The sequence below is a fragment of the Centrocercus urophasianus genome, unplaced genomic scaffold (genome assembly GCF_019232065.1).
Source record: "Centrocercus urophasianus isolate 14NV4802_14NV808 unplaced genomic scaffold, USGS_Curo_1.0 seq_15, whole genome shotgun sequence".
Lineage (NCBI taxonomy): Eukaryota > Metazoa > Chordata > Aves > Galliformes > Phasianidae > Centrocercus > Centrocercus urophasianus.
Window position 1 is genome coordinate 14166411 of NW_024884697.1, and position 26672 is coordinate 14193082.

At 43.1% G+C, this 26672-nt stretch overlaps 1 protein-coding gene and 1 long non-coding RNA gene across 6 annotated transcripts in view; one reads left to right on the plus strand and one right to left on the minus strand.

Annotated features, from left to right (window-relative positions):
• CELSR1 (cadherin EGF LAG seven-pass G-type receptor 1) overlaps positions 1-26672 on the minus strand; it is a 157452-nt gene that overhangs the window by 55526 nt on the left and 75254 nt on the right. For all 5 annotated transcript variants that reach the window (XM_042815550.1, XM_042815552.1, XM_042815553.1 and 2 more), the window contains exons 3-5: positions 17706-17928; positions 13464-13579; positions 10218-10306 (exon numbers count right to left, since the gene is read on the minus strand). In XM_042815550.1, coding sequence (XP_042671484.1) covers positions 10218-10306; positions 13464-13579; positions 17706-17928 — 428 coding nt within the window. The remainder of the gene's footprint in view (positions 1-10217; positions 10307-13463; positions 13580-17705; positions 17929-26672) is intronic.
• LOC122158678 lies at positions 13706-14078 on the plus strand. The gene is made up of 2 exons (XR_006168283.1): positions 13706-13792; positions 13919-14078. It is a non-coding gene; the product is annotated as an uncharacterized LOC122158678 (long non-coding RNA).

A 26672-nucleotide genomic window follows, 5' to 3' on the forward strand; every position in this document is an offset into this window, starting at 1 on the left:
AGAATAGAGGGTGAAAATGTTCCTTTGCAACAACAAAAAGGACAGAGGCATTTTTTTGAAGAACAACGTACTTTGTCAGAAACAGAAACGCACAAAAAATAGTGGCACTTGATGAAGGGAAATAAATGGTTGTCACCACAGGTGCGACCCTAATGACTGGGACCCAAACCTGCCAAACCTGAAGAAAACTATGTGATGTTACAGCGTCACTGAAACCAGAACTGAGCATGTCACAGTGCTAAATGTCACTTGGTAACCCCACTGCTTGTTCCCCATTTCTGAACAGCAGTTGGTTCTGCAGGGCCCAGCCTTCAGCACAGTACCAAAGCTGAGGCTTGATGATGAGCTGAAGACCCTCCAGCCTGCCACCTTCCTGCCACTTCAGCTTTTGGAGGATCTGAAAATCACCTTTTGGGGAGATGCTATTAAATCTTCAAGGAGAATTGTGATGTGAAGGTGCTAGACAGCCCGAGCCAACCCAGGCTGCCTGGTGCCAGCTTGTCCAGGGCTGTCTGCAGGGCAGAAAGCCCAAAGCCATGGGGACCACACAGCTGAAGCCCAGCCAAGGGGAGGGGTGGATGCAGGCTTTAAGCTCTGTTTAGTTTTGACTTCAAGACTCTCAGTGCAAAAATCCTGGGTAGTGCTTTGGAAACGTCCCTTTTGCATGCAAATATAAAATCACTATCACAACAAGTATGTCAGGTGTTGCTTGCAAATTCTGCCAGAATAATGTTTCAGAAGCACCGGGGAGAGAAAGATAGCAAAGCATTCTGTACTGGCCTGGCCCACTTCCTCCCTAACATTTCTCCAAGCTGTTACAGATAGCTGAGCAATTCAGGGCTGGGGAGCAGGACACACTTTGCATTTCAATGACCCTCAGATGACTTTCACTGCTTTACACTTTCATTTCCTGAGACACGATCTAGAGGCCAGTTATTTGTTATTTTGTGTCAAGGCAATGGAATGTCGCTCTACAGCCAAGCCCTGATTTCCTTTCTCAGGTATTAATCACTTTTCACTTATCCTTTACCAGAAAAAAATATATATGTATCAACAAAAACAATTACTACTAATTGAAATCTGCAAGAATAAATAATCACATTCTGCAAGAGCAGGTTGGCTGGCCCCATTATGCCCACTAAAACCTGCAACCATGCAACCATGTCAGAGCAGGACTAAAAAAAAGTACACACGAGCCAGACAACCCTGTAGTGATTTCCAGGAGGGTTAGGAAAGAAGGAATGGTTGTCACAGGCCAGTGCAAGTCGTGCTAAGTGAGCGTTAGATGGATGTGGAGGAGTGTAAGAATGGGACCACCCCACAGCAACACTTGTCCTGCCTTCCCAACTCTCACCCTTCTCACCTGCAACACAGAAGATGGGGCTCTGGATGAGTTTTCACAAGACCCTGCCCCATTTTATGAGTGAAAGGAACTGATGCTATTATCTACTGATGTTTTTGCCTAATAAAACAGAACTCACCACAGAACCATTCAGTCCTGCCCCAACAACATTGTTCACTTGAGCTAAAATTTTCCCTTGGAAATGGAAAAGCTGACATGACTTAAAGATTTCAAAGGATGGTAAAACCACCAGAACTTTGGATAGGTAACTGCAGATTATCTACCTTACCTGTTAATGATGTGTGTTATTCCTAGAATTTGTCAAGCTTTAGTTTCTGTATACCAAACCAATGATCTTATCTAGGACTTCCATTGACAATCCTCAGGACTTCTGTGGAAGCTGTTGAGATGAGGCTCAGCAAGGATGGGAGTCTGAATCATGAGGAAGTGACTCATACACTGAGCTATTTCTGCAGAGGTTACCTTTACTCGTGACAATTTCAAAATTGAGCTGTGAGCATGTAGGAAATGACATGTTTTACATTCAGACATGAGGTACATTTTATGTGCTTGACTAGAACAACATTTTGGTCTTTGTAAAATCCTGGCCTGCATTCAGCAATGGAAAATCTGATTTCTTTCCCTTCCTTTGGATGCTTATAATTTTAATTGCTAAGGATTTTTTCTTTTTTTTTTTCTTTTTTAAATGGCTATGCCTGCTAGCACCAAAACCCACTGTACAGATACATAATGCAAGTGCACAGAAATAAATTCCTCTAATTCAAAGGTCATACCCATATTCAGTGGTGCCTCCAGCAGTAGCTACCACCATGCTTTAAGAGCATACAAATCCACCCACCAAAAGCACAAAAATCTACTCATTCAGGAATTTCTGTTCTTTTAAGAAAGTTGTCAGAAAAGTACCATGATAGCATTTGACTTATACTGGCAACTCTGTAAAAATTCCATGGCCTCTTTAGTTGGAAAGTAAATTAAACACACATGCCTCTCCGGCCCTGAATGGCAAAGCAAGTGAGTTTTTCAATGGAATAGCTTATCTTCCTTGTATAACTAAAGAAACCCCTCCTTGTGAAATTAGGCGCTGTACTTAAAAAGGTAGCCACTGACAAATCTTTACTACAGGTAAAGAAGACTGGACTGCTGCTCTGTCCCCTATGTTTTTGGTGTCCTGCTTTCCCATGCTTAAGCTATCATGAAAACTCACAACGTTTTCAGTATTTACAACGCCCTCCTTCCCCCTCCAAAAAAATATTTGCTTAACACTGCAATTAATGCCTTGCATTTTTCACCAGCAGGAGATGCCAAGAACTGCTGGACCAGGACTGAGCTAATCACAGGCACTGTGGACAAAGCAAGTTTCTCTAAGACAGAATTCAACTCTGGAGGGCCCACACCTGATCAACAGTGGCAATATCATAACCTTCAACAACTGCTTTGTTTACTTACAAAATCTCCCTCAATCCTTTAACAAATTAAGTCTGGAAGCCACCAGGAGGATTAACTTCAGAAATTCTCCCTCAGATTACAATTATGTCTGCTCAGATGTCAGGAGTGACAGCCATTTACATAAGCCGTATCTAATCTTTATTGCAAATTACATTTCCAGCAATTTGACTTGTGTTGGATCTGTCTTTTCAATAAGAGCTCCAAAAAAATGAAAGGGAAGGGAAAGGAAGCCTCTCCCCATTGTGGGAGGTGCTCTCAGCACAAGCTGTAACATCCAATGCCTATCCAAGGTTTTCATCGTCAGCCAAATTTTCTAACCGTTCCAAGATAAACAATAGTGGATGGCATCCTGGACACCATAAGGGCAAAATCTTCCAACCTTGGTCCAATGACTGGTGGCAGCAAGGTGGTTTTTGTCCAGGGAGCTGGCAATCTCTGTTCAGCAGCATTTGCTTACCTCATCAATCACTGGGGCAGCTGGCAGCCTCATCAGAGGGCAAGTCGAGGCTGGGCAAACATTGCCTTCATTCCAGACAGAGACAGGGATAGAGACAGGCAATGGCAGGGCATGGAGAGGTCTGTGCTGAGCTCCTGTTCTGTGCTCTGGTTCACCTGTTAGCCTTGGGACAGACCCAGCACTTCTCACAGGAATTACTGGTCCCAAATAAAGAATAATTCTGTTTCCACAAGAGGTGAATTTGTTGTCACCAGAGAACAGCGTGCTTTCAGAAGATGAGAGACCTGTGCCTGCAGGCCCCAAAGGCACCTGGCATAGGGCCACACAGAGCAAGGCTGACTGTCCAGGTTGCTGCATTTCATCCCACCCTACTCAAAATAAAGTGCTACATCCATCTCCCTAATGCAGATTAACACAATGGTTATGTGCGAGCACAGAGGTGGAACTTAATTTTTAAAAGGGAACTTTTGCCTGTGTCTGCTGAAGTCCTTTGGAAGTGCTCCCAGTCCCTCGACACTGGCTCTCAAGAGCCAAAACAGAGGCTCTGCTAAAATAAAGGCAGTGATGACTGTTACAGGTTTGCTATAAAGATAATGAAAATCCTAAAGATTATTCTGTTAATGAGTTGCAGGCATAACATGCAACAGAATGAGAAAATGCAGGAGTTGTACAAGACAGAATCAGGGAAGAGCTCGCAGTTGCAACACGGTCAGTAGGTACTGCACTAAAAAGGCATGTTCCAGCGTGTGCTTACCCAGCCTCTTCCTTTCGTTCAGCCAGAAGGTGCCACTGGGCTGGGTGTCTGGAAGGTGCCTGTGTAGAAAAGCCATTCTGGCTTGACTTTGTCTCTCCAAGATGACTGTGTAAATGTTGTCATTACTATCTCAAGGTCTTTGCTCCCTGTCCATTACGGGAAAGCTTTACCTTGAACCTGCTAAACACCAACCTTTTGTAAAATCCTTTGTATTTATTACTTAGATACAATGAATATTGTACATGGAGATGGAGAGTGTGCGTGGAGTGAAGGTGAGTATTTTGGATCAGACCTATATATGCTTTACATTTGATTTTCACTGCAAGAGAATTGAACAATACTATCAATAAGTGAACTCTTAATTTATGCCTCTTAATATCTTTTGATTACAATGCATAAAACTAAATGCTGGGGTATGGCTAATTCTAGCAAGTAGAGAAACAAGCTTGGGCTGTCAGAAAAAAACATAAAGATCATCATGAAACTGTGCTGATGAGGAACATGTTGAAACTGCAACACCCAAGTAAAATACCCACAAAAGTAAAGAAGCTACTGGTGAAAAGGATGCAGTACCTCAAGATGTACCTCCAGACTTTAGACCAGATTTCTTGTATCATTATCTATGGATCTCAGGACCTCTTCCTTAACTAGGGACACGCTAAAGGCAATGGCAGGGAAAGCAGGCTGCTTTGTATACAACCAAAGCTGCTGGTACCCAGTAGAGCCATCAGGTCCCAACTGCCTGCGAATCTCTTTGGTGACAATGTACTTTGCAAACGAACCTCCACTAAATGTCTTGACTCCTTCAGTCCATTTGGAGCCCATTTTGAAACCCATGTGGGGACACAAGGAAGCTGAGGCTGATGGAAGCAGTGTTGATGGCCATGGCTGGCAGACATGGTGGGGAGCAGTCTGAGGAAGAATGGGAGCTGGAAGGGGCTGTGGTTTCCCCACATGGTGTATGCAGGAGAAGATGAGAGTGCGGAGCAGGGCAGGATTTCAGCAAGGAAAAGCAGTGTAAGGGGAATCGGTAACGACAAATGGACCAACCCATGATGTTGGAGGTGAGTGGTAATGGAGCCTTTCCCAAGCACTGCCCCGGAGTGGCTTGCAGATGTCCTTTTCTTTTGTTTTTTTTTTTCTTTTTTTTTTTTTTCTTGTCCCTTTCCTTCAATCATTTCATCTCCTGAACCCTAAGAAAGTACAGATTCTGTTCAGTTCCTCCACCCAGAGGTAGACCACTACCAGCACTGCTGCTGTTCATCCACAAAATGTGATGTTGGATGTAGACCTAAAATTACTCATTCTGCTGATGCTGTACAACAGCTACACAGGCATAGTTTAATAACCATTTAGGATCAGCCATAAAGGCCAAGCATGCACAAGGGGAGAGCTGCAAAATGTACCCGAGGTGCAGAAAATCAATTACAGCGTGCGTCTTGGCACAGAAGCGAGGGGATTTTGGCAACAGTGAAGAACCACCATTCAAAGGGATGGGCACAAGCTCTTCTGGAAGAAAAGGCATGGGCAAATTCTAGCCCTCAAGTGAGCTCAGAGCCCAATCTTGCTGGCAAGACTCAAGTTTCAGCTTGCCTCAGTTGCAGGCCAGCTAACCCCATCGTGGGGAGGAAAAAAGCCGGTCCCTGTGATGGGTGCTGTTCCCCAGGCAGCCAGGCTTCTGAAGCAGCAATCATGTATCTCTTCAGCAGCTTCAGGGAATGCAAGGAAGGAGTGAAAAAAAGCACCTTACTACTACCTGTTGTCAAACAGGTCCAGCTGTGGAAGAAGCATGACGTTTGTCCTGAATATCTCCTTACTGGGAGCTGGAGGACTAAGCACCTAACACAGCCACGGTTCTCCAAAGCATCCTTGTTGCTGTGAGCCACTCTGTGATTCATTTGGGGATTTGTGCAGCCCATCTTCCACAGCAGCTGCAATGCACTTCAGGCACACGAGATCGCATGCTTCTCTCTGCCCTTTCCAGATTTTCCATCATTTAAGTAAAACTACCCTGTACTCCCTTAAAGAGACGCAGAATGAGCTTCTGCCTACAGAACAGTAACGTCCTTAAGTGACTTTGATGTCACATACATAAGTAACATACAAAATGCACAGTATATAAATATACATGTTCGTGCTCTCTATAATTAAAAGAACATGTCCATACGTAAAACAGTTTTATCTCTTGCCAAATGATGAATTCTACCCCGAGGTAATGAGTTAGGTAAAACATTAACATAAATGTGATGGTGTATCTTAAATTCTCAACAAAATTGAATTTCTATCAGAAGTCTGGGAGAGCGGCTTGAAGTTTTCACTTAATTAAAAACATCACCCATTATCCAGGCTCACTGAAATCTCCCATACCAAACACACCCCACAACATGATGCTGTACACATAGTGAAAGCCAGCTAATTTCTGTGATACTACTGATACTGAGCATTGCTATCACTGAACATTCTGGTGGTTTTGGTCATATTCCAGACCGACAAACACCAGCATCACTTAACCCACTGACCGTCATTCACTATTGCAGGTTCAGCCAGAGGACCATTAACGACCAAACCAGCACAGACTGTGCTCTCATTGTGCAGACAGGACTATCAAGGCAAAGCAAGTGCTCATTTTGCCACTGCCCTGTGAACAAGCAGCAGGCATTTCTGCTGTTTTCCATCAATGCATTATTTGCCAAGTTTAAATCTTTCCCCTTTTGCCACTTTTCTTTCCAAATTAATACAAATATCTCTTTTCTTCTGAATTTTATATAGATCCATATACCTCTTGAAAAAGAAGGTCATGCAGGTCACCTCTAATTCAATACCGTTGACTCTAATGGCTGCAAGATCAGGCTGCCAGAAGCTAGTATGTTTTAGCTAATAGAATCAGCAAACAGCTTTCCTCCTGCTTTCCCCCAGCTGTCAGCAAACCTCTGCAACTGCAAAAAATACTGCTTACGTGTAAATCATTGTCTTGCTGCTGGGTAAGTGACAAGACTTTTAATATATAACTGCAACAAGAGAAGAGTTATATAGTTCATATAGCTACAGATTCTTTCCTCTTGGTGTTTGCCACCTGGGAATTCAGTTAGAGAGCCAACACTTAGTCAGTAAGACATCCACAGGTCTCACTTAGGCATTTCCACATTTCCAAGGGTGTTCAGTGGAAGCATCACCACGGTGAGTGAATGGGCTGGAAGAAGAATTACAGAGGACACTGCTCACAGGACAGAGGTGTGGGACAACCAGCTGCAGTGGGACTACCTCTGCTTTTTCAGACTGGCACTCAGAATTCAGAAAGGGACCCATTTACAACAGAGACTTGAGGGAGGAATTGGTATGTGTGAAGAAGGGCAGAGGCAGGCTGGCGTCAGATCTGAAAGGGGGGCTGGACCAGCCTCCTCTTATTGAGTCTCAAATGTCTGTCCCTCAGGGGCAGAGGACCCTTACAATGAGGAATCAATTGTAAAATAACATTTTTTAGATGGAACTGAAGATGCCTGTAGTTTTAGCAAGTGCACTGCTCCTGAGTTGAGCATAGAAAGTAATCCTTGAGTCATTTCTACTCTTACTTCACATTTACTTATCATTTACCACTGAGCTGACCCCACAGCAAAGCACCAGCTGGGGTGAGAAACCGATGCTGCAGAAGCTTCCTACGAGAGCTGTGCCGTATACACAGCTCACTTGCTCCTGAATTCCAAATTTCAGTGACATTCAGCAAAACTTCATCCAGAGCTGCAGATGCCAAAAACTACTTAGACTGCGCTTGTCTCCCAACACAATCAACTCAGATTTCAAGAACAGCTCCCAGACCTGTGGAAACTCATCTCAGAAAATTTGCTTTGGTGCGAAGCACTTTAGGTTATGTGTCAGTCTGTTAGCTATTCTCCGCAAAAATTTAAGATGAAAAATTAACCTCAGCTGAGAAGAAATCTGATATTACTTATGTGAATTGCAGCAGTGTCTAAAAGTTCCACAGAAGACCAAGCCTCTTTTTCTTTTTTTTTTTGCTAGATGCTGTATGAAGAAAAAGGGAAATAAAAAGGGAAATAATCTGAACAGTTTCAAGCATAGTATTTTAAAAAAGCATACTTTAAAGAAGTTTAACAAAAAAAAAAGAAACTGAGGAAGAAGAATGAGTCTAAGAGTGCCTATCTCAGGGAGGTTGCATAGGGAGGGGCAGAAGCAGAGACGGGGCGAGGACATGGCACTGTGCAGTGGGATTTTGGAAGGATGCAGCACCTGCAAAACAATACCAGTGCAAGACACAGTGCAACTCTTGTCCTGCCTCTGCCCATCTGCGAGCTGTGTGTGATTCAGGCTAAGTCATGAGTTTTGTGTACTGTTATCCAAACATGTCTTCACCTCATCAAGTTCAGACACAGCATCCCATTTACTCTGGCACAACCCAAGTCCCTAAATTAACTCTGTCTTTTCAACTTGCTCACAGGCATTTTTCTTCCAGCCCCTAAAATACAAAGTAGCCAGGGAACTGCTTTACCAGCAAACAGAAGCCAGGTGAGGGGCAAAGAGCCCCGCAGGGCCGCCCAGCTGCATCCCTCAGCACCAGAATGAGGTCAGCAGTAGGCCCTCCCCACTATGCCTCTCTGCCCCAAAATCCCCCACACAGTGGGGACCAGCTCATTCCCCTTGGAAGAAGTGGGGCTGAGGAATAAAAGACAGGGTGCCTATATTAATGCCAGGAAAACACCAGTCCCTACACCGCAAGCACCACACACCAACCAGTCTGGCTGAAAACAAGGCAGGGGGTTATTTTTAACACCTGTGTCAGATCTCTTTGCCTTTTAAAGAGTGTCCTGGGCTGCCTGGGCCCTTATCTCCCTGACAGCGTGCCAGAGCTGCTCCACAGGCCATGCTGCAGCTGCCACAGCCCTGCCACCGGGGAGCTGAGAGTGGGAGCATCTCCTCGTTGTCCCTGCAAATGCTTGGCTCTTCACTGAGAAAAAACACAGGGCATGGCAACATGTTTAGTAAGAAAGCCCTCATGGAGTCCAGAGATGCAAGTATAGTCGCATGTCAAGCTTCATTTCTGTTTCTCTATGTTCCAGACAGTGGACAGCTAGAGGTATATTGGGTTTAAACAACAAAATTTATGAAATCTTGACTTCCTCAGCAGAATATCCTTAAGCTAGGAGACCCTTTGGACTCAAGAGTCCAAAGAAAACCTTCCTACTCAACCCACTACACAAACTGTGCTGACAGGATGCACCAAAGAGAAATAAAGAACTTGCTGATCATATTAATCCTTCGTCTTCCTTTCAGCTTCCCACATTAGTATCCAGTTTCCTTTTTAACAGCCAACAATACTCCTCTATTTCCTTATGTAAACCCTCCTAATGCTGTCATTTTGGACTTAAAAGCAGCGCTTCTCAGGAACTAAACAAATTCTCTCATTTTTGCTGTATGTTGAAGAGCTCTGACATCCATCTGCACACTGCACCCCCTGAATGCCTGCACTTTACTGCTTCTCAAAGTGGCTGCTTTGCACAAGTTCCCATCTCATCAAACCGAGCCTCCTTGTGACAGTTCCTAAGAGAGCACATGTTGACCCGTCTCCATGGGGACGGCCCCTCTGAGTGCCCTCGACAGCATAGAGCCATACATGCTGCATTCCTCCTGCACATCCTTTCATATGCAGACAAAAAATAATGTAGTAAAATAGCTGTCAGTTACTAGAAAGTGTCACATATTTTACAATCAAATTTTCCAAAGCAGAAAGCTTGCATTGACTAAACTGGTTGCTTCACACATGAAAATAGGGTTATACGGAGCAGTTCTGTTTTGCCTTAAAAAATTCCATCTTAGTGGTTTGTAATCACTATGCTGAAGGCTCCTGTACTGTACAGTTCTTCAAAAACTTCACATCAGTGTGTCAGTCATTTTAGACACACTGATATTTAGAAGGTTTTGAAGAACTGAAAGCTGTAAGAGCTGCAAGTACCTAGAGGTATGTCTGGTGGGAGTTGTAAGGAGGACATACAAGGTCAGACTTTGCCTTCTTGAGGTAAAGCTCAGAAAGAAGCTTTGACGCAGGCAGTGAGCAAGACCAGCCCCATTCATGCAGAGCTGGTTAAATAAATACAGCTTGGGTCACCTGCATACATCAGCAGAGCTCAGTGACGCGTGTCTCTACTACTGACAAATAATAGGGGTATCGCCAGTGTGATTTCCCTTACCTTATTGTAGTACTGCACCTGGACCGAATGCCATTGCCCATCACTGACCCCGCCAGGAATGAATGGTGCCACCGTTGTGGTCGTCTCCCCTGCAACAACAGCAGAAGAGAATCGGGGTCAGTGCTTCTGCAACTCCACCGAATCCCACACTGCAACACAGCGTGACCTTCATTGGGCGCAGGATGCAGCCGCTTTACTTCCTCATGGAGGAATTGGGGATTTTGTCCAGGGAGGCAGTAAACGGCCTCAGTTTACTGTTCTTACTTTGGTGCACAAACACAAAAACAGCTTCTTACATATTCTGGTGAACTGTGTTATTTTCTGTTATGCTTTTTGTAGAGTGCATAGGTGTTGTGTAGATACAGTCACTGCTACAACGGCCTGTGTGACTTTTTTTACATTTCTGTCAGAAGCAGCACACTACATTTTTTTACATAAAGGGCATGATGCAGCAGCAGAGAGGGCAGGGGGTGGTCAGGTTGGATATTAGGAACAATTTCTTCTCAGCAACAGTGGTGAGGCGGCAGCACAGGCTGCCCAAGGAGGTGGTGGGGTCACAGTCCACGGAGATGTGGAAGAACCACATGGATGTAGCACTGAAGGATGTGGTCATTGGGCATGCTGGGGATGGGCTGATGGCTGGAATAGATGATCTTTGTGGTCTTTTCAATTCTAATGATTCTATGCCAAGTTATTTTCTTAGGGAACAGAATGCTACTTCCAGTCAGTTCCAGTCTGTCAGGAGTCCTGATGAGACCATGTCAGATAGTTACGTATAAAACACAGGAACAGTAACTGTGGATCTCAGCAAAATTTTACAAGTGATTAATGAAACTATTGGCAGCCCTTCAGTATTTAAATTGGAAAGCAAGCTCTTCACATTGCAATTGTAAAGCAGAAGCCTTAAAATCAGGTCTGAGTAAGCATAACCTGCTCAGTAACCACGCATATCTGCTCCAAGGTAGCAACAAAATAAACATTCGTGTTGAAAGGATATAAAAGGCTTGGCAAGGAGAGCAGATTGCTAGGTTTTGTCCTTTTTCCCTTTCTCTTTTTTTTTTTTTCCTTTTTTAAACAGTTGGAAAATTCTACAAAATAACCCACAGGAAAATTCACTCCCTCCCATAAGTCAACATTATTGTCGAGCTTAAAAATGTACTTTCTGCTCTTTTCTTGCAACAAATGCTTTACCCTGTGTGAAACATTATTCCTTTCGCTCCTATTATATATAATTCTGTTCATATCAGTTGAATACATTTGACACCTTGCTGCGATGCTTTTTATCATATGCTGATACAAATGTGCTAAAAATATATTTTTCATTCAGTTAAAAAGCTTTTGCAATAGGAATGTTCCTGGTTTTCAGTCACTTTGCTTTGCTTTCTGCAAAAAAGTTGTTGCAACAGGTAAAGCAGTCAGATCAGGTGTCCAAAACTTGCATTGTTCGTTAAATGCCACTTAAAACTATGAAACGTAAACCATTCTTCTTCCAAAGAAAATACCTTTTGTAAGGTACAGGATCAGACCTGCTCCGGGGTGCAGCAGAGCAAATCTAAATTTAGTTTCCTGTATTTTAAAAGAGTTCCTCCACATTTAAATGCATATAAGTGCAAGTTGATTTTTTTCTCATTCATCCTCAGGGTGCCTTCCTAGCAATTTTATTCAAGTTTAGACAAGTGGAACAGAGATACAGAAGAAAGCAAATCTCTCCACCAGTAGCATGTTATTTCATTACACTAATCCACTGAAAATGCATTCTAATTTGGACATCTTCTGGGTAATAAAGGAGAAATGAAACTGGAGTATCTTCTACCCTAATAGTCCACATATGCACTTAACTACAGTTGGTAAATGAATGGGGTCACACAGGATTTACAGAGCAGTCTGATGACCATGGCTGTCACTGGCAGGGAGGGTGTATCACCAGCATGAGCCTGTTGCTTCAACTGCTTTATTTCTTGCAATGTCTCTCCTTTCAAAGAGATAAGTGAGAGTCAACCAGAGCCTGCATGTCGACTTTGAAGGAGACCAGGAAATAAGAGGATAATTTATTTCCGGAGCTATGTGCCTTGTACAGAGCTACAAATGTCTCAGCTGATTACATGTATTGGGTCCCTGCTGCAGGACACTGCAGGGCTGGGCCCAGGTGGCCAGGCCCTTCTCCTCCAGCACCAGGCAGATGTGACATCAACCTCAGTTCCTGGGCCTCCATGTTTCCCCCCATCATGCAATAAAACACATGGGAACAACAGCCCTACTCAGGCATATGTTTCGTCCCACTTGAAAACATCCCCTCCACCAACTGCTTCAGCAATCCTGCTGAAGTCCAGAAGTTCATTTCTGCTGGCTTCAATGTGCTTCAGTTGCACTCTGACAGCTTCTTGTGCTACCCCTGTTATGCACATGAGCATAGCTGGTCTTGTTTTTTAATTTAAACTGCGGAAAAATCCCTTTGTTGAGAATGGAACAGTAAGAGCTTGTTCTAACCACACTTTCATCAGGAAAAAGTTTGTTAATGTCAGGGTTGATTTTCAGTACGACACTTATTAACTGAGAGAAAGCCACAGTGACAGTGACATGGACCATCCCAAGTCTTGCTCATCAGCCTTCCCCTCTCTCTGTTCATGGTACCATCAAAAGATGCCAAGAAAGAATGCAAATGCCAAAGCCTCCATTTCATGTTCTCTAGCCCAGCTTGGCAATGAGGGAGCAGGTGTGTTCTCCAAAATTTATTGTGGATTACAGGGCAGGGAGGAGCTCCTAGTGGGCATTGATGGATTCCAGCGATGTACTGCTTGGCACAGGCAATAAAGAATGGCAAGCATTCTTCATTTGTCTGCTTTGGCTCACAGGTATTTTTTAGAATACAGTTAGGCACCCAGTTTCACTGCTGACGTAGTATAAAAATACATAAATACACAACATTTATCCCAGCATAATAAAATGAAGTCTCATTTAAGCAAGCACTGGCTGTCAGACTAGTGTTAATCTTTTATAGTACTCATAAACTCTGGATTTTATAACTGATATGTTGACAAGCTCCTGTCTACGATAGCGAGTGTTACCACCACAAAGTGCTACAATCTGGAGCACTCTGCAACACCCTCTGTCAATCGTTAACTGCACAGCATCAGCCAGTTACTCTATTAACAAGGCAGCAAATACAAATACTAGGCAGCAAATTCAGCCAGGCTGAGAAGACCTCAGAACCGTAAGCAGAGACACTCTCTTGCAGTGCCACCCCACCTGCAGAGAACGTGAGCTGGATCTGCTCCTCAATGATCTCCAAGGCAATGAAGTCGTGCTTCTCGTTGAACCGCCCGTTGTAGAGGAGGAGAGCGTTCCTCTCCCTCGTTGCGAACCTGGAATGAGGAAACAAGTGGTCAGGTCACAGCCAGAAATGCAAGCCTTCGGCTCATTCTTCAGACAGAAAATTGTAAAATTAAATAAGCAGCAGCTTATTTACGTTTTTGGTTTTTTCACATTGACAGAGGAGACTGTGATGGAAATTACAGAGACCTGCTGTGGATGGTGATCCTAACAAAAGGCGAAATGATGCAGGCACGCAATTCAGAGTGAGTATCTGATGCTATCCACAGTAGCAGTTCCTGCACTTTGCAGAGCTGGAAAGGCAGAAAGCAGTTTGACATCAAAGGGGGGGACTGCTGCCTGCTCACTGTCCGTGTGCTGCATGCTACAAGGGGCGTCATAAACTGATCAAAAAGAACTGCTGGCGAAGCAAGGGCCAAAGAAAGATAAGAGGCATCTGAATAATGCCACACGGATCATCAAGGCTCATCAATCAACAGTAAAGCCAATTGGAGGAAGGAAAATAAACACTTCAACAATTCCACTAACTCAGTTCCAATGCGTGCATGTTTATTTTTCTTGTGTTTCCAATATGGGATATATCACACCTTTCCTGCAGCAAAACAGCCAAGTCCTCTTTTAGAAAAGCTGCTTTTTCACCAGCACAGAATGTTTTTTGAAAATTTCTGTGTGTTTTATGATTTTAAATTGAACCCTTTTAGCTTTGGGGATTTGCACACAGCTCTCATCTATTTACAAATGCAAACATTTATTAAGCTTCATTTTCACAAAGATTAATATTCCCTACAGAGAGGCAACCATGGGAATTTCTTGTGCTTCCAAACGGCTTCCAAATGATACTTGAAGTAAAATTATTCAAATCCAAAGAATGTCTTCAACCAAAGTTGATTGTCATAAGCAGAGGCCTGAATCTGAGCTATACGAGAATGTACATCTTTGTTCCATCAAAATAGAAAATACTATATTTAGAGGAAGAGAATGAATTGTTCTGATTCAAAGCACAGAAGTCAAACTTTTGAAATTTCCAACAAAATACAAATTCTAAAGAGTATCCATTATAATCAATCAAAATATTGTACTACCATTTTATTTCTAAATAGTGCTACATTCTTTGACATAGTACAAAACAATAGTAAAGGAAGTAAAAGTTGGACTAAATGAATTAAGACAATACCATTGAAATATTTCAATATTATCAAACATTAATTTAGCTTTTACTTTTTCCACTCAAGCATTTCATCCAAAGCAATAAAGCCCCCGTAAAACATTTTGTAGCATCTCATTTTTTGGTGGATGTCTGCTTCATCAAAACTTTTTTGATCAAATCGAACCAGGTTAGATATAAGGGCAAAGGAAACGAGAAGCGTCTGAGTGAGCTGACAGAATCTGTTTAACCAGCAACAACAGGAACCTTAGTTTTGCTTGAAAATATTTTTTTGGTATAGCTACAATACTTTACCATGATTTTAATTAAAAAAAAGCAAAGTATCTTTCTATTTTTTATGCCTGTTAACTCAGTGTGTGCTCAGTTCCACTCTTTCGCACCATCCCAAAGCACCTGCTGCATCATATCCTTAGCTCAGCACTGCTGCTTCTGAACTTGCCAAAATGTCACAGGAAACAAAAGACAACTTTCTTAGAGAATTCTGAACACATAGTGAGAAAATATCTTCACTGACAGTATCTCTGGGAGAGAAGAAGGCGGAGTAGCAGCTGTTGGGAAGAGGCAAAGATGTATAGAGTTGGGAGCAGAAAGACACGCCTGGTCAGTACCCTGAATAACTGCACAAAGGAAACATATTTAGGGTTAACTTGCACCCAAATTTTTCCACTTTTACCCTTTTCATTAGGAACACTGTGGTACCTATTCTGTTAGCAGCAGTACACGCCATATGAAATCCACATGTCCTAAATTGGTTTTGCATTGGAGGTGTTCGCTCATCTGCTAAGCTCATAACAAACATACGACATTTTTCTTTTTTTCCCCCTCAAAAAATCCCATTTTACTTATGGATGTAGAGTACACAAGCACCCTGCTCTTTGTCAGGAGCAGGTCATGAGTCACTGAAGCCTGAAGGAAGCCGGACACCCAGTGATGTTAAGAATGTTCCCACATCATGAAATACGCCAAGGCAAATCCGCTGTCTAGTCCAACCACTAATTCTTGCTTCTCCTCACATAACGTTTTCCACCTGTACTGAAGGATAATAAAAGCCAAAAAAACAGCAAGCGCAAAAAAAACCCAAAAAAACTTCAGTTACAAAAAGCTAAAAATATCACTGTCCTGGACAGCATGGAATGAAGCCCAGGATGACCTACACTTTTTACAGTCACACTGAGTGGACTGTACAATGTTTAGTTCAGGACTAAGTATGCCATCTCAACTGAAAGATGCCAAAGAAATCATGGGGCAAGCACTGCCATATGAAGGCAAGTTATTATTTTTTAATAACGCCCATGCAGAGAATTTGAGTCATCTTAATGTGAAGGACCCTACACATCAAAGATCTCCTCCTGAAAGCCTGAAAAATGACACCATGTGGCTGTGGGGACACTCCAAGGGTACTGCAGGTAATTTATGCTGGCAGCCAGCCTAGGCCGCTCCTTTGTTTGCTCTTAGTGTGGATCTGACAAGGCCAACTGAGACTTTTGCTTCTCAGCTTTTCTGTCTATTTAGGTCTGATGCTCTAAACCAACCTTCTCAGGCACAACTCTTCCCTGCCGTGGCTTGCATGCAAACTGCATCCACACATCCAGATTTAACTGTAATTTCAAGATTCCATAAAATTCTGAACCTGCCTATCCCCAGTCAGAAGTAAAACAGCAAGCATCTGCCAAGCACGACATGGGAAACGTGCCTGATGACGTGACTTCTCAGTCCTGAGCATTTTCTCTAGACAGACACACAAAACTCTTCTGTTGTTGCATCTGTTGCTTTGCAGACCAACAAACTTCTGACATTGCCCGCCAAGGTCTGAGCTGACACATTTTGCACTATTTACTCAAAGTCAACCATGAGGGACAACCAAAGGTCAACCCTGACCGTGGGAGAGCTGCAAAACTTGCACCCTCTCCAGAGGAAACATGAATTTCCATCTGAAGTTCTCACTCCATGGCAGACAAACCCTAAGACATGGCTTGAACAAAAAAGTCTTCTCTAGAAGTGTTCTTTTTTTTAACCTAGGCAGTCTTGAATCAGTGGAGGAGAGCCCTACTGTACATCAGTGGCTGTCACCATTGCTCTCCTCACCCCAGAGCTCCTCAATTGTCCCCATGGAAGAAGTGACAGACAGCCCAGGTGAAGTCTGTCCAACATGGATTTGTCACGGCAAATGGGACAGGGATGTGGCAGCCAGGATGGGACGAGAAGCAGAGCTGCTCTTGAAGGCAGCTTCATGAAGGAGGAGCAAGGTGAGAAGCTGTGACAATCAGGGCTGCTCCAGACATAAGTCTGGAAACCAGAACCCAAGGAGCACCAGCCTTTGTTCAGCTATGACCTGACTGACCTACCATCCACTCTCACGCCTCTCTGGCCAAGGGCTGCTGAGATGCAGATGGAGTTTGTGGTTCGGCACCACCCCATTGCCTGGAAAGGCCTTTCTCCCCACACCATCTCCCCACAGAGCAAAACTCAGCCTATAAGAGCTCTAGAGCAAAGGAAGGTTAGCAAGCAGACCCTTGGCTTGGCACATTACTCTGTGATCCCCCTGAGCAGTGACATCAGTTGCTGTCCTCTCTCCAGATGCTGCTGTTCTGGTGGTCCCCTGAAAGCCTGTGAGGGCTGGGATGAGCCCTCTCAGCTGTGTGAAGCACTTCACCAAGAAAGAACTATGTATATCCAAATACTAATCTCCAAAGCAGAGGAGGTAAATAAACTGCTTGTCAAAAACACAAAGTTCCTAGCAAAGAAATTTTTAGTAAAAGTCTGTAGTAAAAGAGAAATGGTTAGAACCTCAACAGCACAGGACAGAAATTAAACACTTTCAAACAATGTGATTTTGCCCCACTTGAAAGAGTCAGAGCCAGAAATCCCCCACAGAGACCTCTACACATAGATAATTCAGGGTTACGATATTTAACAAACACACCTCAACCTTGAGGGGAGAAGCCAGACCCTGTGCTAGGAGCCATTGGGATGGGGACAGAACACGGACTTACATGAGGGAGACGGTGAAGTGGAAGCGCTGCCGCAGCCCCTTGAAGGTGATGAAGGACTGTGGGGGGAAGCTCCTGGTGGTCATCTCACAGTAGGGCCGCTCATATTCTCCTGGTGGGCACTCGCACTTGAATCCCCCAATCAGCAGATTGACGCAGGTCCCTCCATTCTTACACACGCCTGGGGCACAGCGGCCGGAGCGGGCGTTCACCTCGCAGTACTCTCCTGGAAAGGCAGAAGGAGACATCAGGGAAGGCAACATGCCACCCAAGCTGCAGAAGGCACCAGGAAAACCTGGGCTTCTGCGAGGGCTTCAGTACTTTTCAATCTCTGCACCCGATTCCATCAGCAAACAATGTACAATTCTGCAACTGCATGGGAGTAAGGATGCTGCATTGTCTTTCCGTCTCTTAGGGTGGTTCAGAGTCTAATCCTATTTCAAATATTTGGCAATACTGGCCCCAGTTTTCAGATTCCTTAGTAGCTTTCACAACTGGTGATAAATATAAGGGTGACAGATAGATCTGTAAGGGGGGAGGTAGCATCACCATTTAAAATCTTGCATGCTCCCTGTCAACCAGAATATGTGTAATTTGCTCCAGCATCTCACTGTGGGTTGAAAATTGTGTCAACAGATAAGTGTTTGCACTTCAGCTCAAATGGAATTCGGCTTTGCAGCCCGTGTCAGCAGCAGGGCATAGCAGAGCCTGTGACAATGCTTGCAAAGTATTTACAGAAAGAAAGAGCAGGATGCTGATGACATATGGATTGCTTCCATATTTCCAGTACATCCTGCCTGTGACAATCATTTTCTGGACCTGTCAGAAATGAGTATAGTAACTCTACGTAAAAGTTAAGGATTGCACGTGCTTGCTGAAGCTTTTTTCCATTTAAATGCTTCATCTGTAATCTATTCCAAAGTCTATATGAAGATTTATTGAATGCAGGTTATGAAGAATCAGGTGTCTTGCTGATTCGACACCATAATCTTTCCTACATTTGCTGAAAATCTGAAAGGCGACCATAGTTTAAAAAAACAAATTACAATTTGTGGTTCAAAACTCGCAGAGGGCACTTGCTTTAAGAAGCCTGCTGTGGCTGGGCAGTTGCTCAATTACTCACTGCACACAAAGCTGGCCCTCTATCTGAGTTAATTGGTTGACATTTATGTTTTGGCATGTGTTTTCCTAGAGTAACCCTGTGATGTTTTAATGTGTGTTCAGATCCTGCCCATAAAGCTATCTGCAGAAATTGGAGATGGAGTATATGCTTGAATGGAGTACATGCTCAGTAAAACTGTCTGATAACAAAACACAGAGCAAAAAGACACAACAGCCAGCTGAAGGAACACGTTTCCATCAGTTCAATATTTGCATGATGACTTGCTACAAGATTACACAATTACAGTAATTCAGGCACAGCTAAAATCGTGCAAACGCATTCCTGGAGGAAAGTAAAAGCAGCAGGAACTGCGAGCAGTGACTCACAAAACAAAGGCAAATTCAAATGGAAAGCTGTGCCGCAGCAGCTGCTCCTCAGGCTCCCACACCAGCGCCAGCACGGAGCTGGGCAGGAGCTGCTCTGAGGGCATTGCCCCAAGCCAGCCCCACGGCTGCACCTCTGCTCTGTGCCACGCTGCGAGCTGCAGCACTCTGCACCTGGTTTGTGTGTAGGATGCCCACCATTGCTGCGTTCTTCCTCACACTGCATCACCACGTGCTGTGATCACTCAGCAGAGGTAAATGCATGCTGTCCAGACGAGTACAGCTCAGCACTGACCTCTCCTCCCCAGCACTGCTCCCGTAACAGCAACCAGACAGCTGCCTCCTCACAAGTGCACTGCTGGGCATCTCCTTGCAAACAGCATATGGGACTTCCCAGAGCGTGCACAAAGGGCACAATACAAGGCACAGGGGACCTGCACAAATATCGCTAGAACTGTAATGCTCACCACTAAATTAAAAAATACATCTTTCCCATCATCCCAGAGGGAGTGCAAGCCCAAACTTCTGAAGTAATAAACTTTATAGCCAAGGGTTCAACTTCAAGCTTGTGCTTAGAACTTTTCAGAATCATGACTGATGTTCTTGTGCTCCCATTTTAACACTACGATGAAAAGCTGTGAAAACCACTCGATAAATATCTCTGTTTCCATTTATTAACTGTGAGTATCAGGTTAGACAAGATTATAAGAAGACACCTTCCTTAAAGCTTTAATGAGGAATTCAGCTAGATTTAAATGCTCTGTAATGTGCTTCTTCTGCAAGAAACTGTATATAACACCCAAGACAGAAACATCCCTCACTGCAACGAATGTGCCAAAAAAAACACACACACATCACATGCGCTTTGCAGATGCCACAGAAACCATTTCTTGACAATCCAAGGCATAAACAGAACCCAACTCCCCAAGATCCAAGAACAGCAAAATATCTTGCATAACAAAATCCTCTAAAAACTGAAAAAACACGATCCCTATATAACAATCAAGCACAGATCTGTCCCTCTGGAAAAGGTAGTAGGATATTTTGTGAATTAGCTCTCCAACTCAGGGAGGAATCTAATCTTCAAGGCTTTCTGAAAACAGAATGATATATTTGGCAAAAGCAAATAATGTGCAGACTTGAACACACAAGGAGGAAAAGACAAGACACAAGCAAAAACGAGATATTCATCTCATTGTGGTGTGCTCAGGAAATGCCATGGCAATACAGAGCCATAAGACAAAGGTCTAAGCTGGAAGTTGCTGACGGCTCTGTATTAACTCTATGATGTAAGAAGAACTGATAGGCCACTTGTCTAGATACCTACTCCAGTAGGAAAACTGTTTAAAAGAAAAGAAAGCTTATACTACAGTTCTATCGAATCATGTTTACTATTACTTTTCATTATGATGCTTAAAAAAGCAGTTAAAAAAAAAGAGCAGTTCAACTTTAAACATAATCCTTTGTCCTACATTCAGTCAACTTACTATCATTGATGACCCAATTACCCAAATTATTCAGAATTCTCATTACTCTCTAATGTGAATGAGAACTGAATTTGAAGGATATTCTTTCATGGTGAATTTTCATTTTTTTCTTCATATTTACTGAAATATACTAAAACAGCATTCCTGAAATCTCTATAACTCCAGGATATACATCACTACACTTCAGGCACAAGGGTCTACCAAGAAACTTGATCAATCCTTATTCACCAGTTTTCCAAAAACAAAACCAGTGCTCGCATTTATTTAGAAACACAACATTTATGGCATCACTAAGCAGTCATCAGTGCAAGTTTTCAAAGCGCTATGCTCAGGAGCACCCAACCTGGAACCCAACGCCGTGCTGTGCAGCCCTTCAGCTTGTCCCTGCCTGGGGTGGCCACAGCTCCATCCTACAGAGCTGTGCTGTGAGAAGCTGAGGCCTAAAAAGCACTCAAAATCTGAAGTGAATCCTGTGTGAACTGATGAGCAGTGCAGTGGGAAAACATAGCATGGAAAGGATGGTGAGTGGTTGCCAGCAAGGGGATATTGGGGTGTGGGTGCCAAGGCCCAGCCCAGATGGCCACCAAACACAGCCTGGGGATGGGCTGTAATGCTGGAGGTGGCTCACGCTGCCACTCAGATGCTTTTTCTTCACATTATTTCTTCTGCTAACATAATTTCTCTTTTTTTTACGTTGCTGAACTTTGAAAACTACTTATACATCACAACTCAGTGAAACCCAAGTAGGAAATGTCAAGCTTAGCCCCCACAGCTGCTAAACCCCAAGCATGTGCTGTCAGATAACACAGGCTGTGTGTACCTGTTATCTGCTGGGCAGCTTCTCGGGCTTTGAAAAACTGCCGGACCAAGCCAGAAAGAGGTTTACTGTTACAGGATAGCAGCTGATCTTATATTCTCCCCATTAATATTGATGACTATTAAAGCTACACATCCTGAGGCTTTTACACGGCCCTTTATGTAGTGTTTCCCAGCTATAAAGCCCTTGAGATCACAACGTGATAGCCGTGCTTTTGACACAGCTTCCTGTTCTAAGCCATACTGTCTTTCATATACTCCTTCACTTTCAGGATTCACTTTACAGAGATGTTAATCGTAACATTTCCCATATGAATGTTACGTAAGTGAGGACAGCACACTATTAGTCATAATGTAACAAGAATATGCCAGGAAAAGATTAGCTAGAAAATGGTTTCATTTGGTCTTCCTTTGACGTGTTCCAAATCAAGTAAGAGAAGGCCTTAATGATTGAGTGAATGAATAAACGGTGATAGAAAGTCGAAAGAAATAAAAGCTACTTTAACAACAAAAAAGTAATCTCATGAATGAAAATATGCTGTGAGCTGAACATTATGTACCCAAAAGCACACTGGCAGGCACCAATGAGTCTGCCATCACAGAAATTCACCTGTGGTTTTGTTGGCGACTTGCTTGACCTTACAGTGGCAGACAATGTATAATATTGGAAACTTGCTGGAAACAACACCATGGCACTGGAACAAATACAGAGTTATTCTACAACTTAAGTTTACTGCAATGTGTTGCTGCAATATTCCTGTTTAAGGACTAGTACTCAAAACTTAGTACAATTCCCTGACTGTCTGAACAGAAATATATTGTATCTACAGCAGACCTGCACTGTTGCTCTTGTTTTTTTTTCCTCCAGTTTCCCTAGACACATTAATTTTTCACTCACTGTCTGCAATTGTTTGACTTGAATTGATTCTTCTTTCCTTTCCTCCCTTCTGCCATTTGCTCCAGATACATATTAATCTTCTTCTCTCCATGCTTCTACTTGCTTCACCAGAATGGAAAGCTGACTTAAGCAGCCAGTCTAAAATGACACACTTTAAAGTGGAAAGGAGAAACAAGAAACAGAGTAACTGAATATTTCAAGGAATCCCTGTTGACCCACTGCCCTAATAAAGAGCAAGCTACCATTAAAAAATTCTTGGTATTTTGCACATTATAGGAAAACCAATCCTCTTCTTAGTAAATAAAATGTTACTATCCCTAAACTACAATTAGCACTACAACAATCAATGCAATAAGTAATAAAAAGATTGAAAAAAAATTTTTTTTAAAAAAAGGAAAACCAGTCCTCACAAATATTTGTTTGAAATCTGGTTCTAAAATCTCCTTTGCAGTGGATGCACTGGGTGGTGGAGATGCAAGAGGATGGGAACTCCTGGAGGAGTGGCAGTGGAGTGGCAGAAGCCAGGTCCTTGGCTTCCCCCATCACCTGCTGACAACATATGCAGCTTCCACCCCACAGTTCTTCTTTTGTCATATTCTGCAGGGCTCCAATTTAAAGTCATGTTGCCCACATATGTAAGTAGTAGAACCTGCCTGGAAATCTTTACTAGGATGAGATAAATGCAGTGGGATTCAATGTCCCGCTCCCTCCTCCCCCCCACTTTGAGGACAGTTTCACCATTTTTTAGACTGAGTTTGAGTCACCATCATCCTCTTTTCCCAAACTCATAGTACGTTCCTCCTCCTTCCATGCACTGGTATTCATATAATCCTGCAGTACTGCAGTAGGCTGATCTGCAGGGCTAACATGGCAAAACCTCACTCACTTCTCTATTGTAGGGTTAGTGATCTTCTGATTAGGTCTCTCCTAATGGAGCTAACTGTAGGATGAATAGCACAGCAGGCACAAGGGAAGGAGGCAGGAATATGCACCCAGGAATAACAATGAAGGAATGGTCTTATAAAAGGTTTAACTGTTATGGAAATACTGCTGAAAGTAAATTTATATAGCTCATGGATGGGTGCAGTGGCTTATGCTTGACTTAGGTGAACTGAATCAACACCTGCTGCAGATACCCACCTCCCTCCACCAACTGTGCAGGCACATACTACAGGAAAATTGATTCCTGGCGTGTCTGTAATGTAGGCACAAGACAGGTAATAAAAATAAATACGGGACCTTGTCCATAAAGGGCAATTAATGACTACAGTGAATCTGTGGTGATGAGTCAATTCCCAGAATCAAATGGGAGAAATCAGCCTTAACTTAACAGTACAGCTCATTTACAAATGAAACATTACACAAACAAATAAACCCAGGAAAATACTCTGCTAGTTTGATGGCAGAAGTCAGAGAACAGTCACCCAAAGCAACCAAGCCATTCTGAATTAAGAAGGTGGATCAAACAGAAGTTAGAAGCCACCTATGTACTGGTGACCACAATTCACAAGGGATGACTACATTCATGCACCATTTTACATAAAAAGACATAGAAGTGCTATTTCAAGAGCAGGGGTAAATTTGGGCTCCCTTATAGATCAATTGCCGAAGTCCTGCTGCCACTTCAATGGCAGAAGCACTCATTAGATTTAATAATGACATTGACGTTCCTTGCTTCGGGAGATTCCTCCATGATAAAGCTACTAATGTTCAAATCAGGAAACACACTTCGGTATTTTCTTTTCTGTATTAAATTGGCTTACAGTGTTGGGACTGACCTAGGAAAACTAAAATCAGCCCCAACCTTCTTACAGGGAGAAACAAGAGGTTAATGTCCAAGTTGGAGTCTCCCTCTCCCTCCTTGCTTTCTGCCCCCTGGGCTGTTTCTGCACTATAAAGGCAGATGCTGAGAAACAGGGCAAAGCAAATAAAATATGCATAAACCCACACAACCACACACGAAATATACACGTGTGGGCACCTATACACGCTGTTCAGGACCAAATCCCAGTAACAGCAATGGCATCTGTACTTAATTTACATAGGAAGTTGCTAACTGTTCCAGATGTAACAAGATGAATTTGCAAACAAGTAAGCTGAATTTAAAGCACTGAACAAAATAACAACAACTACAGTAATCTCACAAACTGTGTATATATGTATGTATATATATAGAGAGAGAGAGAGAGCTTGCCAGTAGCTCTCCAAGGTGACAGATAGAAAACAATCCTATAAAAATATACTCAAAATCACTGCCTTGGTTTAATTTCTCTTGTGAACATAAACTCTAAAGCTCTGAGTGGGTGGGAAGGGACGGTGCAGGCCATCAGCACTCTCCCAGCTGCACATAAATGTTCTCCTTCACCATCACTCCGTTCCCCACAAGAACTCCCTATATATCAGATTTCCAAATATCATGGGACTGGGTTAAAGGTCATGAGATCTTTAATCATGAGATGTTCAAACCTACTGAACATAGGAGGCTTTCTGTTTTCTTTTATTTATCTCTGGAGCTATGGGAGGCATCTGCTGGCTCCAAGGCATGTGAGAGCTCTTGGTGGTCAAATTCCAACTTGAAACACACAAGTGAAAGTAGCTGCTCCAAGGCTTCTCCCAGTTCTCACTCTCTTCCCAATGACTACTCATTCCATTCTTTCCTCTGGGGACCTTGAGGGCAGCATCTGTACCCCAGCTGTCTCATGGCCCCAAGAGCTCATAGGAGGAGGACCATGATGGAAAACTCCCCTTGCCAAGTGGGCAAGAGAAAGGCCAGGACCCCATTCCACGTGCCAGTCATTCACTAAGTGGCACCAGGGCTAAACAAGCACTGTTGTTTAACAAAAGCAAAAGCAGGAGAAGCTCAGGACCCTGTATCTCTTGCTTTTTCAGGCCACACGCTGCTGACATAGTGCCCAGCCCCTCTCAAATCCAAAACCAGGCACACTCTCCTATGCAAAGCACCAGCCCAAGCAAAGATGTGCCTCTTTTCATCCCCTGGTCACAAAACAATGCAAAACAGAAGCACCCTGCAGGGATGGACGCATGGATGGATGATTTGGGATTTGGCGTTTTTGTGGTTTTGCATTTAAATGAGAAGGAATAATTGGGGAAAAAAAAGAAACAATGATAAGGAGGATTAGTGATATTTGGGGCACATCTGTTGAAGAAATGAATTAGTCTGTATTTCAGAAATGATGAGCATGTTCTCAAGATGCTATGTGCTCAATCTGAATAGTCACTGGACCTTGCCCCCATCCATGCAACTTCCATCAGTGTTGACAGAAACAAAGTACAAGTCACAAATGAATCTTGGGATTTCACAGCTTATGGTTTAGTGTAAAAATAAAAAAAGTGCCAAAAAAGTCCCTCTGGGTTGTTGTGCAGAGCCAGGGTGCTAATAGCAAACTAATGTTGACCCATCTTCAAATGAGGTCCCAGCAAGACTCACCTGGCTTGAACATGGGACAGCTGGGTCCATGGTGTTCCACTTCTCCCTGCCACGTGCTCCAGCAGCACCCTGACTTAATGCCACCCCAGGCTTCTGAGAAAAATCACTTTCCTGGATTGTTTTAGATGTGGTGGAAGAGAATGAGGAAAAAAAACAAAACAAAAACCACATGTTCCTTCAGCCTGACACAGCTACCTAAAATTTTTGCTTTGTGGGATTCTTATGGGTAATTTCTTCCTGGTTTACTCTCTGTGATTTCACAACTATCTCTAAGCTCTGTAGATAAACTGAACCATTTGTTTGAATGCACAGGACCCTTACGAGGTGCCATCTCCCCGTTCATTTGACCCGGAAGTTACAGATTTAGAAACTTCTTTAGTTTTCATTTTCTAGTTTACATTTCTCACTTAGGACTGTACACACCACAAAATAATGCAAGAGAAAAAGGAAACAGAAATTCTCATTTATGGTTGAGTTCTGCAGCAGGAACATATGTTATACAGTGCACCATAATGCAAATTGCACTGATTTGGGGTAAGATACAGCGATGAAGCACTGCCTTCCAAAGGCTTTATCTCTGGATATATTTAGTAGAGGAAAAATATTATTATAGATGTTAAAGATAAAACACAAATTAGATAATATCACTGTGTCTGCAATTTGCATCATGTCTCACCTGGGATAGATCTCTTGGAACAGACTTTCCTAAAAATCTCCCCTTCCTGCTGCTCTGTTTTAAAACCAATGAGAAACCTGGAGGTGTAAGAACACGACACACCTCTGCATACTATAGATAATTCATTTACAGAGCAGTATTTCCCACTCCACGTATTTTT